Below are 25,300 nucleotides of genomic sequence, written 5' to 3' on the forward strand. Positions count from 1 at the left end.
ATTTTGTAGCACAGTTTAAGATAGTACATAAGAAACTGTACTAACTGTGAGGTATTAAGATATACTTTCTGGTCCTTATCTCAGTAAATTCAACACAATTGGCTACCTGATACTAAATGGTACACACTGTCCTGGTATTTGTGTAAATTCATCTAAAGTAATCAGTGAATATAATCAAAATGCAATGATCTATAATAATAATGGTTTTCCCCAGTAGGCCTACCCTCTAAGTATAAAACCTGCCAGGGTGTAAAATAAACAGCTTTGAGCTGGCATTGCAAATGAGAATGTTTGTTTTCTATTGTCTTTTACCGTTCTTGCCAGTCATTTATATTCTGATTGAGTACACATTTTGGTCTGTCTCTGTATAATCTTAAATATTGTATGCAGAGTGGACCCTTATTGACTCTGCCATGGTGCAGAATATAAAAAGCTCAGTGTTAAGCCATGGATAATCCATTCTGAAAACATTAGCCTGTAGGATCATCAAATGAGTATAAAACCTTCATAAAGACAAACTTTGGTATTGGCACCACTGATCATACTCTGCTGGAGACAATGCATCTAGGCTTGGTGACTGAAAATCCAGCCAGAGGATAAAAATGTTTGGACTTGTTTGGTCACTAATGTTTCATTATTGCATAATAGACTTGTAGTCTATATGTTTATGCGTAAACTGGGTTTTTAACTGATATATTGCTTTTCAAAATGAAGTTATGGACAACTTTCTGAGGCAGGTTGTATAGTCATTGTCTCTGCGACCGTAAGTGGAAAAGATGTTGTGTTGAAAAGACACATCCAGTATATGCCGTGGAAAGACACTACTACATCTCTGTTTGGAAGGATTTCACAATACTTTGATTGGGGGATAGGTTGTAGGCAAGGGTGCGGAAATAACAATTCAGCAAAAGTGCCTTCCCAGTTCAAATGGCAGTGTTTTGAGATAGGAGGAGAATGAGACGTTAGACTTATCAGAGGTGTAATTTATATTATAGTTTCATCTTGAAAAGTATCTTATTTGCCTGACTCATGATGAAACAGGTAACAGCTCTGTCCATAACAAACAAACAAGCATGCACACACAAACACACACACACACACACACCCTTCAGTCACCCTCTGTTAGTCACTTCACTCTCATCTCTGTTGATCATCGTTAGCTATTCAAATGAATTCCTAATCATTGAAAGGGGGAGGAAAGACAAACACTCATTTCCATAGATATTTGCTAGGATATTTTTTACCGTCCATTAACCAAGTGATGAATTGGGGCATGATGTTTATTTATTTATCAGATGAATTCCATTTCCTACATGGTATTGGAAGTGTCTAATGGATTCTAATGGTTGTTTTCCCCTTACCTTTTATTTTTCATTAACATTTATTAAAACATCTGGCTCACTTGAATGAGCCATCTGCATGTGCTCAGTAATCATGCAAAGCATAGATGCTAATCCAAAATTGTCCTTTCATGCATTCCCTCTACCAGCGCAACTGTACAGTCTGCCATTGTTTCAGGCATGAGTGACTGAAATGCATAATGTTGAGGACAAAACCGAAGTCTATATGTAGACATAAGTGTTCATATTCATTATGTATATACACTTTTGACTCTCATGAAGCTTGTTTATTGTGTGTTGTTTTCCAAATTGTGAGCAGTTGATTTCCATCTCATTGCTTATTAATGTCATTTCACCATAATTTAAACATGTTGCTTACAGACACACTGTTAACAAGTCGGCTGAAAATGCAATTAAGAAGAAAAAAAACAGAGTCAAGGTTGAACAAGAAGACGGCAGATGGAGTTTAAAGATAGCACTGTCACATAAACCTGACACTCCTTGACACTATCTTTTTGGAGTGAGATCGACAAAACTCAAACATAATCTCCGTATGATTATTTATTGTCTATCTATGATTGAGATGCATTATTCATCTGGATTTACATGGAATATAGAGTCAATATATACAGTAGAGCAATAGAATATACAGAACAAAACAATATAAGTAATGACATTTTCTATATAAGCTATATTACCATTACTCACGTGTATCTCAAATCTAGATATTGAACCATGGAAAAGTTTCATGGTCAATTATGTTTGTTATTTCTGGGTATTTCACCAAGCATCCTACTTACCAGTGTTCGGGTCAATGGAGAAATAGGGCTGTCCTTCCAGAATGCTGTAGACTAGTTTAGCACTGTTTCCATAGACAGGGTCATCAGCATCTGTCGCCGTTACCCTCGTAACTGAGGTGCCTGTGGATGACATAACACAAGTGTATATGAATTAAAGGTGATTGGACCTATCGACTACCACAGACTGTTAAAAGAGAAACAATTTGGATAAAATGTGATCTTTTTACGCTTTTATCATGATTCCATATCCGCTAGCTAGTCAGCTAGCGCTAAGGAAAAGGTAAAGCCAGCAATCAGAATTAGAATCAGAATCAAAATCGCTTTTATTACATCCCAATGTACAATAGTACATGTACAATAAGTACACAAGAGTAAACTTATTTGGCTTTGGTTCCTCAACATTGGCATTGCAGCATCAAGATACAAAATCACAATAATAAGTAAAGTAAAATAAGTAATAGGCTACTACAGTGGCTTTGATAGTGCAAAAATGCTGTGCAATGTACAGATGAAATGCAGTATAATACCGTACAGTAGTTAAGTAGTCAAGTCATTTACAAGTAATCCACTAGTGTGCAAGTAGTTATACTAATATAACATGTTCATGTTTGTAGGGGTTGGTTTGGTTTTTACACTTTCAATGTAAATTCACTAATCAAACTTGTGCAACTTTTTTTGAAACATCTATCTATTGATGTCACAAGCCCGAGCTACTTACGGCCAAAGTCAATGTTAACATTGTTGAAATGATCTGCCCGAACCCAACTGAAGCTATTACTTTTCAACATTCCAACACATTTTACCATGACAGCTTTAAATGATATAAATGGATGATCAGGACAAGCAAATCCTTCATATGTGATTCATTGTGACCCAGCTCTTCATTAGGCTGTGGCTCAGGTGGGTGGAGAATAAAGGGGGGAAATGGTGCTGTACAGACAGTTGGCAGTACATATGGTAGGGTAATTGTTTTTGTAAAATATGTTGTTAGGTGTTCTGACATGGGTAAATGTTCATGGCTCCAGAAGGCATCAGGCCAAGCCACAGGTATCTAGGCCTGTTGACAACAGCAGACAGAATGGGTCATAGTGGGAGACAATAGCCACCAAGGAGATGGCCTCATGGCACCAAATAGGAATGCCAGGTCTATTCAGGATAGTGTTTTATAGCCTTTCAAATGTAGCCTATGATGAGGACATTAACAATTGTTGCTGTTCTTTTAGATTTCCTGTCCACTGTGTTGGTTCTGAAAAGAACATTAGAAGATAATGAGTTGGATGCTCGGGGGAAACATTCCGATCCAGATTAAACATTTTGAAATACTCAGCCCAAGTGATATGCGGCACAAAAGAAGAGAGAAGACCTACTGTATACAAGTACTGACAACGTCTCTGTGATAGATTAGGAAATTATTATTTTTTGGGTAAACTATACCTTTAAATGGAAACTATACCTTGGACATACAGTTCGTAGAACACTTATCAGGCCGATCCTCCCTACTTATACAGCCATAGCATATGTCAAGCAATGATTAATAGTTGCCCCCTCTTAACAACAAAATAAAACATACAGACACCATTGCACTTCGACTCAAAATCCTGTTTGCAACCTAATTATTTCACACAGAAGGCAGCCTCGAGTGGCCCTGTGAGACATGGGTTTGTTAGTAATTCATATGTGACATGGTCTGGTTAAAAGGTCTGCATGTCGGCAATTCTCAAGTCAGGCAAATGACCAAAAAGCTTCTTTTATTCTTTTTTAAAAATGTGTTTTCCGTTTTTTTTTCATATGACGAAAGTGTAAGTGTTGAAGAGCCACTCAATATAACAAACAACCATTTTAGGATCATAAAATACTTTTTCATTCATTTGTGAATTGGATTCACTGCATCGTGTCTTGCTTCAGGCTACTGGATTAGTGATACTTGGCTTGTAAACACATGTACATTTTAGGACGTGTTCAAAAACAAGGACTGTGTGATCTATCTAATTATGTGTAGTTATGTTTTTTTAGTTTTGATGTGATAAACATGCAGTTAGATGTTCATAGCGATGTTCCTTCTTAGCTGCTAGCTAGCTATCAATGCGATGGTAGCAAACACGTTTGTTTTAATTCAGAGTGAGTTTCTCTGGTATTTGGTGTACCAACATTCAAATAAGCATATCTTCTTCAACTATTCACACATTTAAAAACGTACAATCTGCGCTTTCATGATCTGTAAACAACAGAATAATGACCTTGCCCAACTTGGGGACTTTTTCACCAGACCCTGTCACATTTGCTTTTGATGACCATTGCCAGGCCTTAACCTTTACATTTATTTCCGATTCTTATACTGTATCTGAGGTCTCTTATAATGTAACAATATCATAACATCAAGTCAATTTATCATACTCTGTTTGGAACGTATACGTTTGCCAATTTTTCTTTATTTCACATAGAAGCCTTAGAGGCACTAAACATGGATTAAGACTTATCAACAGAACTGTCAAAGAGCCCAGAGTGAAAGGCACTGATAGATTGAAGGGTCTGGAGTATGTGTTCATAAAAACTACTGCCACTCAGTAAAAAAAGACAAAAACACCTATTCAAAAGTCTATGCTGAGGGCGTGGGTGCTCTGTCCCAGAAAAATGCATAGTTTCAGCCATGGATATGAATCATATGTATGGTCATTCAGCAAACTCTTCTATCTAAAGCAAGATAGTCTACTGTAGATTTAGTATACTAGTGTCAATATGGGAACCAAAGCCAACTGCCAACTCTGACACTGGATGGTCCATTGGATGGACCACTATCTACTGTAGATAGTACTAGTTTTTTGTCTGTCTTACATGTAACGATGAATTGAGAATCAAGGACCCCAATTGAAATAAGCCAGTGGCTTTCTTGGGTTTTTATCCTGTTAGTTGACTACTAAGTTTACTTGTATGTAATATGTACTTTCATGTACCTACTTCTGCAAATCTTCTAATAACGTTTTCAATCAATCAATCAATCAAACTAATCTACGAGCTGAGAAAATCATACAGTTTCACAAACCATGGTTGGCCAGCATCACGTAATATTATGAAAATCCCCCGCTTACACAAAATCATGAATAGAGTATTTCCGTGAAGCAAACTCTGAAAAAAATATTTTCAGACTAGATTATGTCTGTAGCCTACTGTATGTCTATTTTAAAATGGCTTGGCAAAAGGAAGGACTAAACAAGTTACAATATATGGGGATTAGTTGTGAATTATCTTTTCTTCAGTTATTGATAAATTGTCATTGATTCACAGGTTAACACACAGACTAACCAATAGGCTAACATCCAACACAGTGTTTTGCAGAGCTCTGTAGTAAATCCCACATTTTAAAATTAGGGGGGGGAAAAAACAAATGATTGTCTGTATTGTGTGCAATTGTTGTATGCAATTATTCAAATAAACTTCATCGAACACTGCAACAATTCAAGTCGAATCTGCCTAAAATGTAAAGATTTAAATAGCTAAAAGCACAGTGACAGCTATAAGCATGCTACAAAAAAAAAAAATTATATTTCTGATAGCTTCGAATGTGGTTTTGCAAATACTGAACAGAAAATGCTAATACATACAAATTGAAGAGCAAAAACACTAAAAAAGAGTCAGTGGGCCATGAAATATTTTTGTTTCCTTTCCCTCACACGGGTAAAATATGCTCTCTTCCTCAGATAAAAAAAAGAGGGGATTAGAAGAGCCTCTGTTTGGCACTGTTTTAAATCACTACAGATTAGTTTGTCCTTTCTCAATATTGTGGAGAATTCCGGGGGACACTCTTGGTGGAAGAGGTGACTGCACCTCTGGGCCCAAGGATAGTTGAAGAAACACAATTGTGGGAATATTATCTCTGTCTTTATTTGACGCCTGTAGAACAGGCACATTTTACAAAGGTCTGACACCTACAGTATAAACTATAGGAGATGAAAGTTCCATTGCGAGAAGAAAACATTAAAGCCAGAGCTGATTTGCGTCGGTGACAAACCCTCAACAAGTTTGAAGCTGAAACCGACTGATGTGTACAGTGCTGACATTAATTGACACAAAGTCTCTGTACTGCTTTTGACATGGGGGCATGAATCCATGTTATTCCCCTTGTATTCTTGCCTTTTTACTTGTGCCCAAACATTATTTCACATATACTGTCAAAAGAAAATGCTGTCAAAAATAATTCTGGATTCCTTTTTTCGTTTGGTTTGGCTAATAGTCTGAATTGACAGACATTCTGACCCACACATTATTTTGAATGGTTTCTCAGAAAAGGTAATTATTAATTTTAGCTTTTGCTAAACAGATTATTATTATTATTTTTTTTACACAGTTTTTAGTGTGCTGATGCTGTTTCTTTCTTCTTCTTTTTTTCATTCCATGAAACAAAATTCTTTAAAAACATACAAAGACACAATGAAAAATATAATCATTCCATGTCTTGAAGGCCAGTGTGTTCAGGAGTAAAAGCGATAAAGACATTGGGGGTATAGCCTTCTGTTTCATCAGATGAAAAAATAATAGGCCAGTGCACTTCCCATTTACTGTACACACTGCAGCTGTGATAGAAAATCAATAGGAATCTTCCTAGAAAACTGGAGAGGGGATAAATCCACCGTGTGTCGGCTGTGGCACATTTGGCAGTGGGAGTGGGAGCTCTTGGTTAGTGCCATGACTTATTTCTCTGTACCATGTTTGCCTCCAGCTGATAAATCTCCATCGGTGCCAGCGTGCCTGTGTGGGGCTGGACCAGCTAGCGTGGCTGGCTCGCTCCAGACAGAGAAAAGGGGAGCTGTACAATATAGTACTGTATGTGGCCGTATCTCTGTATTGTTATGCAGTCATCGAGGCATAGGGGAAGTAGTGCCATGCTCTACAACCTTGGGTAAAACAATGCTGTTTACATCTCACTGCCTCTGTACACATCTACCCACCCACCCACCTCCCCACCATCCATCCATCAATCCACTGTCCTCTTCTTCTTTCCTCTTTCTTCACATACCCATTAGACAACACTAATGGAGAGCACATTGACTCTCATGTGTTTTCAGTGTCATTAAATGTTTATACTGTATGAGTGAATGTTCCCTGGCCAATCATCTCCAACAGTTTTCTAGGTCATATACAAAGAGGACCCGTCCTTAAATGGCTGACCAGGCGATGAATGTCCGATCAATGTCCTACTCTGGTAACGAGAATTATAATGTATTGATTATCATGACTTAGACTTAGGGGTTGTTTTCTTTCGTGGCTGTACATAGATAGGATAATAGCTCAGCTTGATGTCACAAGTGGCTCAGTTTGCTGTGACAAGCACTATTGCTGTGTGACCCAGTTGATTGAAATGCAGGGAAATAAAAACTGAAAAAAGCAACATTGCACTGTCAGGACTGTTGTCAATCGAAAATAGCAGGTTAAAGATGACATGGAATGCTGGCCTGATGCCTTGGAATGCTGATAATATGTTCATAGCAGTCAAACATGTTACATACGGGATACCAAGAGATTGTTATGGTTATGATCCAGATGGTTGTTATGGGAATGGTAAAACAAATCAGTATGCATCATTATGTAAATGTGTGAACTTTGTCATGTCATTCGGAAAAGCCTGATTTCCTACCCAATATTCAACCCAATAAATCTATACAACTAGAAGTATAATTGAAAACGGTGTCCCCTTCCATGTTTTCCCCCCCTGTATGCATGTTAAAGGGATGATGTAAAGAAAAGACAATACATAATAACGGCCCGGTAAAACGTCCTCTCCCTCAACACATCACTCTTCATAACCCTGATAATGCATACTCATGGTTAACAGTGTGTGCAAGTGAGGCACTAAATGCAGATGAGGAATATAGTACTCAGGAAACTCAGAATCTGACATGATCAAAATGCATGTGTTTACATGACAGACATTTTAATATCTGAAGCATACTGTATAGAGCCAGATAAGAAACTATGTGGGGGGGAAAAAACATCTCTTGATTCTCATGGTTGTCAGCGTAAAAAAATGCTCCCCTGAGTCAGTGATGGATAAGGGACATCAGGCTTGTGAAATGTAAGGGACTGTCACACATAAGTACTTACATTGCTGTTGTTGCAGTACAATTAATGGTCTTGTATAAGACAAGGGAGGTTGCCTTCAGTGAGAAATTGGGGTGTGTGTATGCATGTGTGTGAGTGTGTGTGTGTGTGTGTGTGTGTGTGTGTGTGTGTGTGTGTGTGTGTGTGTGTGTGTGTGTGTGTGTGTGTGTGTGCGTGTGGCATTTGGGGGGGAGGGGGGGGGGAGCATTGGCAATGAAGCCTTACATAACAAGCAGGCTGCAGTGTGGGCCTTGACAAGCCGTTTACAGGAACCACAGGAACAAAACAATTAAGAGTGTCCTTTGTTCACCACTGATGGCTGTGACATATGCCACCATTTTAAAGTGTTGTGTCATTGATTCACTTTAATTAGTTCTCAGGAAATGTATGCAACATGCAGATATAGTTCAGGGACGGAAGTTGAGGACAAAAATGGGGCACCTCACATGTTTAATTGCTCCCAAGACAGTTATAATGGCCTGGTAATAACAAAGAATAACTCATAGTACTGTATATTCAAATGAATATCTTTATCCCGAGGAAATGACCACTTTTTTCACAACCCTCTCTACCATGGTAGAATTGTTAAACAGAAATTATGTTTCCAATAACACATTTTCAGTGTATTCAGTGAAATGTATGTTGCGGTGAAGGTTTCTTGCATTTACCTTCACTGACTATTGCCACAACTAGTCAACAACTAAAAACCATAAATGACTATTAGCTACAAAGGGCAGAGGCAAAAATACAACATTTTTACTCAATTAAACTGAGCTCGGTATGTGTACTTTGTTTGTGTGTGTGTGTGTGTGTGTGGGGGGGGGTGACTTACACACACTAGAGAGCTGTATTAACGCATATGCCCTGTGCTCAGAAGCAATATGGGGTGACAACCCAGCTACACTGCTATCAGACAGACAGAGAGCCTGGAGTCAAAAGGGTTAAAACATTTCCCGGAGGAATCTAAAAGGTAAGACCAAACGCACTCTACGTGACTTGTGACTTAATGTATCAGTCAGGCATACAGCGTACTCCTAGTGCCTCCTGACAAGCAATCCATCACTGGGAACACACAGAGGCCTGAGCACATACACTATCTCTCCAACATGCACTCGCATGCACACACACACTCACACGCACACGCACGCGCATGTGCACGCACGCACGCACACACACACACACACACACACACACACACACACACACACACACACACAACAAAAACGGATCACTCAAAGAAAGACAAAGAAGAAGCAAATACAGTACAGTGGAGAGAGTGACGTTAAACTCCATGTCATCCCCACCTCTGTTTACACACTGCCTGAAGTGCGGTGACATTTTTCGAGGGCCATCTCACTGCCGTGTTGCAGAGCAGATTCACCCAATTATCAAGGAGCCCTGATGTGACATACCCAACCTGCCCACTACCGCCTGGTGCTGGCGTTGACTATCCGTGGACACTAGTCTATTACTGGGGGAGAAACCACCACAAACTGATTCGATCCATACTACAGCATTCAGAGTAATGCAGCTGTCTATATTTCACTAACCGTGGGATCGGAGTAAGTCACTGCGCTGCAACAAAACCAGACTACACGGCTACCATAACAGCCAGAATGGAGGAATCAGAAACAAAACTTCTATGCACAGGACAGGACGAGAGACAGGTCATCCTCCACACAACGAAACAGAAGGCTAGGTATGTGTTTAGACGAGTGTTAGTCTGCACACTGGTACAGTATATGACAAATAAGTAAATAAAGTACTGGTTCAATTGTCAGTGTGACAGCGGCGGTGCTATAACCAAGTATGAGCCTTTTGTTAATGGGGGACAGGGAAGGTATCAGTGAGAAGGATGACGAGGTGGCGGCTTCACGTACAGCAGAGATTTACCACTTGATCTCAGCGTCTTATCTGTTTCTTTTTCAAATGACCTTGCCGCATTGACTTTTATGCCTTCCCTTTTTATTCTCAGCTATGATTGGATGGGCCTCTCTCAGCTCAGGTCTGTGCCACCTTGATGAATGTGTTTCTCTCCCAGTTATGTTTCTGAGTGCAATCCTCCGCCACCAGCCACGCCACATGAATCTTCCGTTTTTTGGCCCCGGCAGGATGTGTTCACAGTGCAGTATAAAAAAAATAACATCACTATGTGTTTACTCAAGTGATACTCGCAAAGCATTGCATGTTATCAACTAGAGAGATTAGATTTGTGGGCCGTCGCTTCTCTAGTGAGTGTTTACTTTTGTGGTACTGCCTTTTATAAGAATAAAGACTTTGAATATAAGAATTAAGAGATTTAAAATGACTATGGAGAGAATAGAATGTTTCGCCACGGGATGTAATCAGTGCTTTTATTTGGGTGAGCGCTGCTGAGTGCCTGAGGGTGACAAAACAACTAGTTTGTACCTCAGACAATTAATAATGTAGACACAGAGGGATGGGAGGGCGTAGGAGCTTGCACTTGCTGCATACTGTACAACCACCAGGAGCTAGATGAGCATGGGCATACACAACACACACACACACACACAGACACACACACACACACACACACACACACACACACACACACACACACAGGAAATAGTTTGTGTTTACAAGGGATCAGGGGTGAGAAAGAGAAAGACAAAACCATTGTGAGAGGCAGGGAGTCAAAAAAGGGAAAAGGGAGGATGCAGAGAGCAATAGAGAGAGAGAGAAAGAGAGAGAGAGAGAGAGAGAGAGAGAGAGAGAGAGAGAGAGAAAGAAAGAGAGAGAGAGAAAGAAACAGAGAGGCAGAGACAGAGAGAAAAGGCCCTAAGACAACATTAACTATCCACAGCTCCCCTCCTGCATAATTAATAGATGAAGCAAGACTCTGAACTGAAGAACGTCTGAGAAAGCATCCTGGCATCCTATCAGATATGAATAAGCTTTGCCAATGCCGGAGTGTGAATTAGAACACTTCAGCCTTCTCAGAAGACTCCCTGCCTTGCTCTGTGATGATCCACAGAAGACCTTCCACTTGTTACACTTCCCTTTTCACCTTTTATTAATTCATGAATGGGAGGGAAACAATCCTCTCCCATAGTGCACCGTGCATCAATCTTGCGAAATGTACAAAATGTGAATCCCTTAATAACCTGATTGATTAGGAGCATACTAAGATATGGGTACCACTATGGAGAACTCTGCTGATTAATCTGGATTCGTCTCATATTGGTATCACTTAACATACAGAAACACAAAACACACTAGATGACTGCATTGGTTGGGTGAAAGAATGGAAGAAAGAACAATATGGGCCTCAGAGAGAACAATACAAAAACATATTTATTTATTTTTCAGCTCCTGATGAAGAAATAGCTAAGCTATATACCATAAAGCTGTATGGTTAATCACAAGAAAGCTGTGTTTATACACTAGAACCCAAACAAGTCTATATCACGAATGGAGCCCCAATTTGGTTCTGTTAAATAGTGCTACACAAAGGACCAAGGCTCCTAAGTTGGTCATTTCGTTCAGCAAAGTTTCATCTATCATGTAATGGGTGGGTGGGGATCATTTACTGTAACATGAGATTAAGATATCCATTGTCCTCACCAATCAGGACTTAACTTATCAGATATATTAAAGCAGCTCATGAATTGCAGAGATGAAGAGAGGAAATTGTTTAAATGTCAGGTTATTTTAACCAAGGACCAAGCAATGGGAACAAGTCATATCCACTCTCATACAATCATCAAGCAATCTCTCACAGTGCAGAGAAACAGGGGGAAATGTTTTAGCTTAGTCTGACATGAAGAGAAAAAGACGGCAAGTTGTTGTGAACACATCAACAACAGTCCTCCGACCGAGTCTCGAACTTGCGAACCAGCTATCGAAAATCTAGAAATTTGACAACGTGGGTGGGGGTATTTCAACTTGAAGAGTGAGTTTACCATCTCAACGCGGTTACATAAGCATGAGTCAGCTTTAATAATGTAACATATTGATTACAGAATGTAGTTAGGAATTTTCATGTAATGGAGGAATAAAGATGTTGGATTTCAGTGGGATTGAGACTGGCAAGAAAAGTAGCCCACAGTTGTTATCATTAAAACCGCCATTATAGGGTGCGAAACTCCACATTTTCAGCAAGAGCAGTCTTCTCTTGTTCACACAATATAATAATAACAGTATCACAACAATAATAACAATAATAATAGCGTTTTTTGAGGGATAATTTGAAGAGGGAGAGCGTGCTGGATAAAATTGTCACACTTTTGTTTGCTAATGGGAACATGTTTTAGCTTGTTGTAAGCAAGGCTCAAGCAAGCACACACAAACATTGAATTCCCCATCACCTTCCCCCTCCCATTTCGTTAACAATGACCAAAGCTGTTTTGTGCTGTTTTTTATTCAACACACTCTTCATCATACTCCGGTTGATGGGAGAATAACGTAGTTATTAGTGCGAGTGAAAATCATGATTCAAATGATTCACCCGAGTGCACCCGTCCTGACCTGATAAACAGCTCTGATCATTAGACGTTCCATATATTTGTCAGTAAATCCATACTGATCCAAACCTGCACTACAATCTAACAGGAGCCTATGCCAATGTGCACGACTACACAAAGTGATTGCATATGCAGTATGCTTTAGATGTAGCCTAACCAGTGTGATATCTAGACTACCAGAGTGCAAGTTGCTATGTGTGGGCGAAGGTGAACGAATTTGTCAGCAAATGTGAGCTGATGTAATTTTCTGCCGTACTATTATAGGTAGTTATCACAATGGGCTCTGCCAAATTACAATTCAAACTGTCACTATGTGTTCAACGTTTTTAATGATACAGTTCAAGTCTGAAGTTTACATAGACCTTTGCCAAATACATTTGAACTCAGTTTTTCACAGTTCCTGACATTTAATCCTAGTAAACACTCCCGGTCTTAGGTCAGTTAAGCCCAATGCACACAGCGTGCGATTTCTGTTGCACGTCAACATTCCATTTTGAAGTTTGGATGGAAGTCTATGAGAAAATCGCATCCCAATGCACACGGCCCCGATTTTAATCGCACGGCGAAAATTCGATTCCATTCATGACAACAATGGAATGTTGTCGTGCAACAGAAATCGCACGCTGTGTGCATTGGGCTTTAGGATCACTACTTTATTTTAAGAATGTGAAATGTCCGAATAATAGCCGAGAGAATGATTTATTTCAGCTTTTATTTCTTTCATCACATTCCCAGTGGGTGAAACGTTTACATCCAATTAGTTAGTGTTTGGTAGCATTGCCAATACATTGTTTAACTTGGGTCAAACATTTTGGGTAGCCTTCCACAAGCTTTCCACAATAACTTGGTGGAATGTTGGCCCATTCCTCCTGACAGAACTGATGTAACTGAGTCAGGTTTGTAAGCCTCCTTGCTCGCACACAGTATTTCAGTTCTGCCCACACATTTTCTATAGGTTTGAGGTCAGGGCTTTGTGATGGCCCCTCCAATACCTTGACTTTGTTGTCCTTAAACCGTTGTTGCCACATCTCTGGAAGTAGGCTTGGGGTCATTGTCCATTTGGAAGACCCATTTGTGACCAAGCGTTAACTTCCTGGCTGATATCTTGAGATTTTTGCTTTAATATATCCACACAATTTTCCTTCCTCGTGATGCCATTTATTCTGTGAAGTGGACCAGTCCCTCCTGCAGCAAAGCGCCCCCACAACATGATGCTGCCATCCCCATGCTTCACGGTTGGGATGGTGTTCTTCGGCTTGCAAGCCTCCCCCTTTTTCCTCTAAACATAATGATGGTCTTTATGGCCAAACCGTTACATTTGTGTTTCATCAGATCAGAGGACGTTTCTCCAAAAAGGTCAAATCTTTCTCCCCATGTGCAGTTGCAAACCGTAGCCTGACTTTTTTATGGCGGTTTCGGAGCAGTGGCTTTTTCCTTGCTGAGCGGCCTTTCAGTTTGTGCCGATATAGGACTCCTTTTACTGTGGATACAGATACTTTTGTACCTGTTTCCTCCAGTGTCTTCACAAGGTCCTTTGCTCTTGTTCTGGGATTGATTTGCACTTTTCGCACAAAGTCCATTAATCTCTAGGAGACAGAACACGCCTCCTTCCTCAGCGGTATGACAGCTGCATCTTCCCATGGTGTTTACATGTGCGTACTATTGTTTGCACAGATAAACGTGGTACCTGTAGGCGTTAGGAAACTGCTCCCAAGGATAAACCATACTTGTAGAGGTACACCATTTTTAATTTTTCTGAGGTCTTGGCTGATTTCTTTTGATTTTCCCATGATGTCAAGCAAAGAGGCACTGAGTCCAAGCTATTTAAAGGCACAGTTCAATGAACGCATGTACATTTCTGACCCATTGAAATTGTGATGTAGTGAATTATAAATGAAATAATCTGTTTGTAAACAATCGTTGAAACATTACTTGTGTCATGCGCAAAGTAGATGTCCTAACTGACTTGCCAAAAGTATAGTTTGTTAACGTGAAATGTGTTGAGTGGTTAAAAAATGAGTTTTAATGACTTCAACCTAAGTGCATGTAAACTTCAGACTTCAGGGGCGCTCAGGTGGCGTAGCGGGTTAAGCGTCGACCATGTAACCGCAGGGTCCCCGGTTCGAATCCGGCCTGGGACATATCCTGCATGTCATCCCTCCTCTCTCTCTCACCCATCCTTCCTGTCTAAATCTTCACTGTATCTGTCAAATAAAATGAAAAATATGAGTGGGACTGCCCCACTCAGAAAAAATAACTAAAAATAAAAACTTCAGACTTCAACTGTAACAACCAGGCACGTTGGAAGGGCAGTGCAGCTGCAATTCTCTAAAATATATAACAGGCTCCAGTAAAAACAATGTTTGCATGTCAATCTTCTATAAACGTATACATTTGTTACATTACATTCTCTTGTACTGTTCTACAAGGAGTGGGATTGGATTGTGTTCGAATTGTATCTCTCTAGTGACTAGATGAATTGTCATGCTTTTGTTTGTTAATGAGAAACGATTTGAGCTAGTTATAAGCGGAGCTCAGGCATGCACACACACACACACACACACACACACACACACACACACACACACACACACACACACACACACACACACACACACACGCGCACACACACACACACACACACACACACACACACACACACACACACACACACACAGGAGCTGAATCTAAATGTGTAGCCAACTGATCCTGTATGTCACATATCAACAACATTCCATGGCTACAGCGATTATATCATATATCATATTATGACACATTTATAAACGTACTTCATTAGTAGCCAACTATGATAGATGATATGACGGACAGGGACAGAAAATAACAGTAAAATACAGACATTAGGCAACAACACGTGACTCTTTGGATACCAGATGCAGCAGAGGTTGGCAATGGCATTTTGAATGCCAAATACGCTACTCATCCTCCCCCACTGTGGTTCATGTTTGGAATGTTGCAGCCGTACTCACTAATTCTATTCAAATGTATTTGATAAGAGTGCCTACCACTCTGTATTTGATAAGTAATGTTTGGAATGTCTCCCATGGCCATAGCCACTGATTCTATTCAAATGTATTTAATACAGTGCCTGTTGATATTTGGAATGTAACACACGGCCCTACCTACTGACTGAATTAAAAAATATGCCATTTAGCTGACGCTTTTATCCAACGCGACTTATATTGCAGTGAGTGCATACATTTGTCAGTATATATTGTCCCAATGGGAACCGAAACCACAATTTAAAAATACAAAACAAAAAAACCCCCAATGATTTACAAAGCCATAGTCTACAATTGTGCAATTGTCCACAACACAGTTTGTGTTGGTTGTGGCAGATGCACTTTGTGGTGAAACAAAATGACCAAAACCTGGTTTTAGTGTTGGCGCAGCGCCTCTTTAGCAGAAGCAAATTGGGGCCCACGTGTGTTTCATTTTATAGCTCCCTTCCCTACTAAAGCCTCTCCATCACGACAATGAGGGATAATGTCAGAGTCCAGTGTGGAGCGTTGATTACCCTGTCACAAGGGATCAGTCACATCACTCCAGCTGACACAATGATGCCCTGGGCCCATTAGCAGGCAGCCCTGGGTATTTATGCAGCTTTCCCCCATGCACCACGAGAGGCTGCGCAGACAAAAACACACTTCAGCTTATTCATTTGCCTCCCTTTCATCACCTGTTGTCTCGTTTTCCTTTTTTCCTCTCACCGTCATTTTCTTCAATGGCTGCCGCTGCCGTGAAAAGGGTGACTTTTGAAAAGTGGGCGGAGGGTGGAGGGGTGGAAGATGGGGAGGGGAGTTTGTCCTTCGATGCATTGAGCTATTTGCCATTTATCTGCGGTAGGCAGTCCTATTCAAAACACATTGAAGGGCTTCATTACCTGGGAGCCTGTAGTTTGTGAGAAGGAGACATTGCATTTACATTTTGGCATTTAGCAGACACCTTTATCCCAAGTGACTTTAAGTTAATTCATTCGTCTATCCATCAGTCATCTTAAAAAAGATTAATCTACGCCAAAAAACGGGGCCATTGGCAGCTATAATGCTAAAATGCTAAGAATGTATATATTTTTTTATAGTAAAAAGAAAGAGAAACTGTACAGGGGGGTAGTGGGGATAAGGAGAGAGACACAGAGAGAGAGAGAGAGAGAGAGAGAGAGAGAGAGAGAGAGAGAGAGAGAGAGAGAGAGAGAGAGAGAGAGAGAGAGAGAGAGAGAGAGAGAGAGAGAGAGAGAGAGAGAGAGAGAGAGAGAGTAAAGGGGGAAAATAAAGCTCAGGCACAACAGGGAGCAGGACAAATTACAACCAAACAACAGCATCTTTACAACTGCATGGTAGTGTACAGTACAGTTGTGTTAACGTAAAGGCAAAGCTAGCTAAGTCTATAGTATATGTATACGTGGCTTTAATGCATGAGATGTGTGATGTGTGCCATGGGGTGCGTGCTGCGCTGAGAGGCTACATAAGCTACAAAAGAACAAATGCCTCGAGAGCTTTTGAAGAGCTTACATTGGCGTCTCTAGACCAGAGACTGATCATATTACATGCATAATTCAGAGGTACATTGGATAATATAACATTTGATGAATAAGTAATGTGCGAGTGTGTGTGTGTGTGTGTGTGTGTGTGTGTCTGTGTGTGTCTGTGTTATATTATATTTTTATATTTTGGTGAGAGATGTGACTGAATTGAACAATAGTGGAGGCAGACTTGCCCCCATTGTCTCTGCATATTCATGTCTGCAGTGGGACAAAACAGTTTCCTGTGGAAGAAAACCCAAATGATACTGCAAGTTGTTTTCCATTACATAACACTGTCACAATTCCGCCTCCTGGGCAACAGCCGGCAATCACTGACATCACCTGTGGGCAATCAGGCCTTCAACCCACACCTACTGTACTTAAACCCAGTAGCCGGAGGGGATCAAGGGGTCGAGGGGGTCGTTAGAGCCATGCAGCAGGCCCAGCCTGACCCTGGAAACGGCCCTCCAGGTTATTTGTTCATCCCTGATGTGTGCTGCAATGGGCTCACGCCTCCACCCTTACCTGTCATCCTAGGGGTTATTAGAACAGTGGCATTCCTCCGCAGACGGTTTTGGTACTCATCCATGTCGGAGGACACCAAGTCCTTTGTGTCTGCCTGTCCTGTTTGTGCCCAGAACAAGACCTCCACCAGGCCCAGTTCAGGTCTGCTGTGCCCCCCTGCCCACACCCCGCTGTCTCTGGTCTCATCTGGCCCTCGATTTAGTTTCCAGTCTGCCTGCTTCCAAAGGTAAGACTAGTCGACCGCTTCAGTAAATTCACCCATTTCCTCCCCCTTCCTAAGCTGATGTCCGCCAGGGAGACTGCGTACCTGCTAGTGAAGGAGGTGTTCCGTGCCCACGGCCTGCCCAGTGACATAGTTTCAGACCGAGGACCCCAGCTGACCTCTGCTGTCTGGAAGGCCTTCTGCACCGCCCTCGGAGCTTCCATCAGCCTGTCCTCTGGGTTTCACCCCCAGACTAACGGCCAAGCAGAGAGGGCCCAACCAGAAGCTGGAGTCCCCCCTGCGCTGTGTGGTGTTGGCCAATCCATCGACCTGGGCATCCCAACTTCCGTAGGTGGAGTATGCCCACAATACTATGATCACCTCGGCCACAGGTATGTCACCTTTTCAGTGCCTCTATGGCTATCAGCCCCCTCTTTTTCCATCCCAGGAGGGTGAGATCCTGGTCCTGTCGGTCCAAGCTCACTTCCGCCACTGCCGCAGGACCTGGCGCCTGGCCCGTGCTGCCCTTCTGAGAGCCTCTGGTCGTTATCAGCTACAGGCTAACCGACGGCACATCCCTGCTCCTAACTACGGCCCTGGGGACAAGGTATGGAATTTGCCCTTAAGGACGGAATCAAAGAAGTTATCCCAGAGGTACATTAGGCCCTTCGTTATTGAGAGGGTCATCAGCCCCACTGATGTTCGCCTTAAACTTCTACGGCCGGCAATCATTGACACCACCTGTTGGCCATCAGGCCTTCAACCCGCTCCTACTTAAACCATGCACCTGCTGCCAGTCGACGCCAGATCGTAGCCTTTAAGTTTATCCGTATGCTTGTGTCTAGCCACAGCTCTGTTACCGGTTTACCCTGCCTAATCTTGTTCTCCCTGTGCCCACCTAAGGATTCCCTGCCTGCCGCCCGCCCGCCTGTACGACTACCCACCTATTAGCCTGACCCTCGCCTGTCTGACTACCTGCCTGCCTGCCAGTCTCGTGCCTGCCAGAATACCCGCCTACCAGCCTGCCCCTCGCCTGTCTGACGACCTGCCTACCAGCCTGCCCATCGCTGTCTGACTGCCTGCCTACCTGCCTGTTCCCCCGCCTGCCTGACAACCCGCCTGCCTACCCCGACAGCTCTCTTTTGGAAGCTCAATAAACATGTTTTGTTTGAACTCTTACCTGCTCTCTTGTTGTCTGCTTTGGGTCCCATCTCTGGTCGTAACAAACACAGTACATCAAAAGGCTGTATCCAAAGAAGGATATGAATACTTTCATATTCACATACTTATTGACAGGTACACACTCAGGCACACACACGTGCGCGCACACACACACACACACACACACACACACACACACACGCACACACACACACATACACACACACCCCCCTCCACTGGAGGAGGAGGAGCAGGTTATTTACAGAAGAGGCCCAGCTTGTGAGTGAAATCCCCTCAGCCTTGGCTTGGTCGTCCTCTCCCATCCCCATTTAGCAGCACAGAATGGGCTGGCTGGCCTGAGTAGAGTCACTGCAGGTTCACTGCCCTTCCCCCCCCACCCCCCTTGCCCCAGCTGAGGCCATGGGCCCACTACAGCCCTGGATGCCTGGCCTTGCCTGGCCTGGCCTGGCCTGGCCAGCCTGGCAGATGTGGCCTGGCTATGACCCAGCTGCCCACCATGTTAAAGGCCCAGAAACCCCCTGCCTCTCTTTCCATCTGCCACAACCCAGAAACCGGAATTGGAGAAAATTGAGAGGAGAGGTGTTACAACAGATAGAAGGGCTTACATTGGCCATTTAGGGTTCATCCAAGTGATGCTACTGTAAGCATCTAAAACTGTGTAGCTACTCTGATTTAAGACTGTGACCCTACAATTAGACTACCATTTTCTAATTTGTTTTTAAACTGTGTCATTTCCACTGCTCCAAAAGCTGGGTTTAGTTGACTGCAAAATCATTGCAATTACTAAAAGCCAATCATACTGTATCAAAAGAACTGCATTTTATTGCACATAGGGCCTAAATGGAGCATGAGCTGTTCTCAGAATAGTGCAGGTGTCATGATATTGATCTGATGGGCTGTAATGTGATGAGTAATGGTCGGAGCTTCTAACAGTTGACTAATGTAACTGCTAATGTAATCTAACTATCTGTATTCTCACGTATGAGTCATTTTGTCTTTTTCACTTGTGACTGATGTGATGGGGTTTAGCTCACATGCTTTGATAAAAGCAAGTTGTTATGGTTCACCTAGTGTATGTTTCAATAATGAATTGTTAATATGAAATCACCTGTGATAAAAAAGAAAAAGATGTCTGATGGGTGTGACGATCCACCCAATATAGGTCTGTACACCTCATTTCCATACATCTTCCTTTGATCAAGTCAACTCATTCATCATCAAAATTCATGATGACAAATCTTTACTTATTTTCCAAGCTGCCGTCGGTGATGAGTGCATAATCAGAAATATCATTAGGGGCTACAGAGCCCTGTGCCTGTTAGTCCTGTTACCATGTTCATCATAACTCTCAAAATGCAAATGAACTCTAGGTAATCTATTAACGTCACTTCAATTTTATGTCTGCGCTCCAATTTAGCAGATCCTGACACGTTCACGGGGCCAGTTGCTTATGTACACAGATTCATTTTGCAGGGGGCCTGAGAGCGGCCGTGATGAGCGGCATGCCATCTGTCTTTCCACCAGTTTATTAATCGCCTTGATAATGAACCAGGCACAGGGAAGGGCTCTAGAGGCCCCTCGATGGAGTTTGAGATGGCAAAACAACTTTCCAAGTTTATTTCTCTGTGTAGCAATTATTGTCATTCACACCCCTTTCTTTGGTGGGGGAGGAGGGTCAGACAACCTGATTCTAATTACTTGAATCATCTCTTCAAACAGACTCTGTAATTTAAACTACATCACATTCACAATCTCCTTGTTAGCAACAGAAGGCAGGGAGCTCTATAATTCCAGCATATGGTTAGAAGTCTAGTAGAGGAAATGTGCTTGTTTGTCTTGGTCTCTTAAAGTTAAAGATCCCATTAACAAGAAAACAAATCCCGAGATTTATTCCATCCTTTCAAATTGTTAATAATTCCCCTCAAGGATGGACATATACAAATAATCAATCAATTATATTTTAAGTAAAGTGAAATTGAAATAGAATAATTTCATGAATATATCTGGAGAACTCTGAGACATCCAGAATCAAAATGAATAGATCAGTACATTGTATTAAATATAGTGTTGGCCACCAATATTGATAAATTCACATGATATTGATTGAAGCTGATATCGATAAGTGTGGAACATTATGTCCTTTTACCCTATCCTATATTCAAAGGCATGGAGCGCGTGACTTGAGTGTTCTTGCAAATGTCACTGTCTGAAACACAGCCATAAAAAAAGCTACAGAACCAACTGGTAGAGACAAAATATACTTGTTTTTCTATTGTTTTTCCAGGATCCGGAGATGGGCTATTCAGAAAACATTTGGGGCTACAGCCCCAGATGCCCAGGCCTAATGACGTCACTGCAGCTCAGCATCTACTGCAAAGCGAAGCAGAACAGTAAGACAAAATCAGCTTCATCTATCAGCTCTATGGCAATCAGTTGTATGCATGCACTCATGCATTATTCTCCTCACATTCTGTCCTAAATCATGTTGCAAAGAGGGGAGCCCCGCTGGACTTCAACATGGAACAAGACTACAATTCAAGTGAGGCTAAGGTGAGAACAGACAGAGCAGTGTATCTCAGCTGTCTCGAGTTGGACACCGAAGTACAATTCTGACTGCATGTCTTGAAAACATGACAGTGACAACATGACTGAAATCTTCGACACAACGTCCTATGTATTCTCTTTGAATAATCACTGTATAACACGACATGTAACTTATCATATACGGTATGTGCAATCAATAGATTTACCTCTCAAAAATACCATAATGATTTATATCCTCCCACAGTCTACGCATCAAGGCATATAGGACTTTTCCTGATGAAAAGTGCCTCCCACAATGAAGTCTGTGACTGCGGACTGCACAGATCCTAGCTCTTAAAACTTTGTGCCTCGATCTCGCAACTCTCATAACTAGAGTGATGTAAGTAGTCACATTTCTGAAGCAAGTCAGACAGAATTGATCCCATCATGCAACAGGTATGGAAAGGCGCTGCTCAGCACTGATCAGCACTGCTGTAGCAAAGCAGGTGTGCGTGTACAGGCTATGTTCTTCTTTATTCTCTTTATTTTTCTTCTTCATTCTGATGCTTGCAGGTGGTCCCAACCAATATATATCAATAATGCATCAGAAGAATTCAACTGATATCGATATGGACTTTCTTTATCAGATCTTTAAAAGAGCTTTAAACTCTAACTCTAAATGTTGGATACATATCATCCAAGAAGTACATCAAATGGAATCACATGAATTCCACAGTCTTTGGTATACTATACATTGTTTATATGGTGCAAAACATAGCAATTAAGTAGATGGTTATTATTGTTATCGCTTAATAAATCATTGTTATCCAGCCAACAAAGCCATGTTTCCCATCCCACTCACCTCCAGAAAGAACTAGGTGTTATCTTCCATTTCCCATGAAACGTTGCGCTGCCCTACACACTTCAAACAGGAGGACCTGTCCAGCATATATCTTTCCCTGCTGTGGTCCCTGCTGTTTTCCAGTGTAGTGGTTGGTGAAACACTAGGACCTGTATGGCATAGCCTGTACTATATTAGGGTATGGCAAGCCTGTTTTACATATTACACATTATATAAAGTACGTAATATATAGTTCCTACAGTAAGTATAAAACATGTAGACTATGGTGACATGTCCATGAATATCTTTTCTGGATGACTGTATTTTACTCTCTGACACCTGTGGTGGAAAAACCTCCAGACTGTATCTATGTTTTGTTATTGAGAACTCATAACTTTAGTGTTTTGTCACCTTTGATTTGGTTATGTCACTTTACATTATTTGGTGTGTTTAAATAATGTGCTTGATTGCATTGGCAGGTACCGTGTAGTTACAGTGTTGGTACAGTTCACATTGTTGAATGATAATATCCCTGCAGCTTGAAATGTCAACGATTTTCGAATACACTTGAAGATTACTGTGTAATTGTTATGAATGCAGTAGTATAGAATGAAGAAAGGTTTATATACAAATAATTTCCTTAACCTAACATTCATGTTATAAACCTTTCTTCAAAATATTATGTGAATGGCACTTTAATGGCACTGTAGCTGTGTCTTAACACCATGTACATATCCAATGATGACCGTGATAGAGTAGACCTGGTACACAGTTGTATACTGCATAGTCTATATCTACAGTATGTGTCTATGTATCTTAGAAAGCATGTAAAAGGAAACGATAACACTTCACAATACAAATGCTACCCAATGTCCTCTATTTCTTGAGTTTACATTGTGTGAGGTATGCGTGCAAACATGTTAAAATATGACCGTCATTTATTTGTTTAATTTCAAAGTTTACCACAAACACTTTTTTAATACTTTTGAGTTACATGTTCTTGTCAAGAATAGTTAATATCTTACAGTCTTTATGTTAACAAAAGTTTATTTCCCTCTGTTTCTCTCAGTAGACTTTATTGGAATTTCAAAGCACGACACATTGAAAATAGACCATTGGTGAGCTCTATATCAACTATTATTGCACTGTGATAGAACTTAAACTCCAGATTTATGGATATGAGACGAGGGATACAACAACACAATTGTTGAGTGTTTGCTTGTCCACAGTTTTGATTCCGAGAATTTGATTCTAGAATTCAGGAAAGCTACAGCAGATGACATAGTTTATTACAGTATATGTACTCCATGTTGCAATAGGTGTTATAGCATAATATGCTCTAACTGTAAACACCTATTGCAACATGGAGTACATACTGTAGTGAAGGTCCAGGTCATCTTATTTCTTGGGGTTTCAGTTGTTCACTGTCATGAAGCTGACATAACACAGTAATATAATTATATTATTATTACTATACTATTACGTGTTATGTCAGCTTCATAACAGGGAACAACTGAAGCACCCAAGAAATAAGATGACCTGGATCAAATACTCATGTCAGTCAAATACTTTGATGTATTTGCAGTGTGCTTGGAGTTTGCATTTTGGAGTCTATTCCTTTTGGCTACCTTGTACCGGGGAAAGTTAATCCAGTATTTCATACTTTTTGACACATGTTTAACCTCGCCCTGCAAATAACCTCACCGCTCACAAGACACACTCTCTCTGGCTGAAGGCAGTGAAAAGGCACATTGTGGTCTCCCACGATATGAGAATATTTTCTACAACTCCCACTGTTCCAAGGTCAGTGCAGAGACCCTTGAAAACTATAAGCTGATTCATTTGCAGGTTCCGCAAACTCTGTGAGCTCCATTCGAAAAATGTTATCAGACGCTGCTAATTTGAATGCATGGGTAAAATACTGTAGCTATGTGAATTCATGAATATATTAACATACTATTAAATGTCAAATCTTTGTAGTGGCTGTATACTATAGTGTAAGGGGGAAATCATTTTTGTTGTAAGTTTTGTAAATATGCATGGTGTGTACAGCATGGTTTCAGCAATTATTGTTACTCACCGCTCATGGTCAAATTGAATAAGACAACATAGGACTCACAAAGGTAGCACATACCATTAATTATAGTCAGAATAGAAACATTGTGTCTATGCATTGTATTACAATGCTAACCTCTACAGTACTATCAATACAATGCAAAAACATTAGGAAACAAGATATCACCATAGTTACCCAAAAAACTAATATAATACTGTATATCAAACAAGACAATTGTCAAGAGGAAAGGAGAAAGTGAGGGCCTTAATTTGACTCACCCACTTGAGACATCTCCGGAACGGAGGCCCGGTACGGGCCCTCAATGAACTGTGGTGGATTGTCGTTGATATCCTGCACTTTAATGATGAACTCTGAGGGCGGCTCCAGGGGTTCGTCATTGTCCGCATTAACAACTTGTGCTGTGAGTGTGTACTCTGCCTTCTCCTCTCGGTCCAGTCTCTTCATAGCGTGAATATCTCCCGTCATCTCATTGATGGCGAAGATGGTACCAGCCCCCTCACCTGCCAGGACATACTTGATGTTTTTGCTGCCCACATCCAAATCGGTGTGTAGCTGGAAAGATGGGAATGAGAAAATAATATCAGAGTTAATTTTTGTTTAATAATCATATACAAACTGTTATAGATCAGAGGTTGGAGAGTCCACCACACACAGTCATGGAGCTCGATTCCCTTTAGTGTGGCTGCTCCAGAG

At 41.2% G+C, this 25,300-nt stretch overlaps 1 protein-coding gene across 1 annotated transcript in view; it reads right to left on the reverse strand.

Annotated features, from left to right (window-relative positions):
* The window catches only part of cdh8 (cadherin 8), a gene marked incomplete at both ends in the record, with an annotated part of 77,320 nt that overhangs the window by 21,572 nt on the left and 30,448 nt on the right, over nt 1-25,300 (reverse strand). The window contains 2 exons of the mRNA XM_080528441.1: nt 2,141-2,260; nt 24,865-25,159. Coding sequence (XP_080384567.1) covers nt 2,141-2,260; nt 24,865-25,159 — 415 coding nt within the window. The remainder of the gene's footprint in view (nt 1-2,140; nt 2,261-24,864; nt 25,160-25,300) is intronic.

This window comes from Nansenia antarctica, assembly GCF_963989245.1.
Source record: "Nansenia antarctica genome assembly, chromosome: 4".
NCBI classification, from domain to species: domain Eukaryota; kingdom Metazoa; phylum Chordata; class Actinopteri; order Argentiniformes; family Microstomatidae; genus Nansenia; species Nansenia antarctica.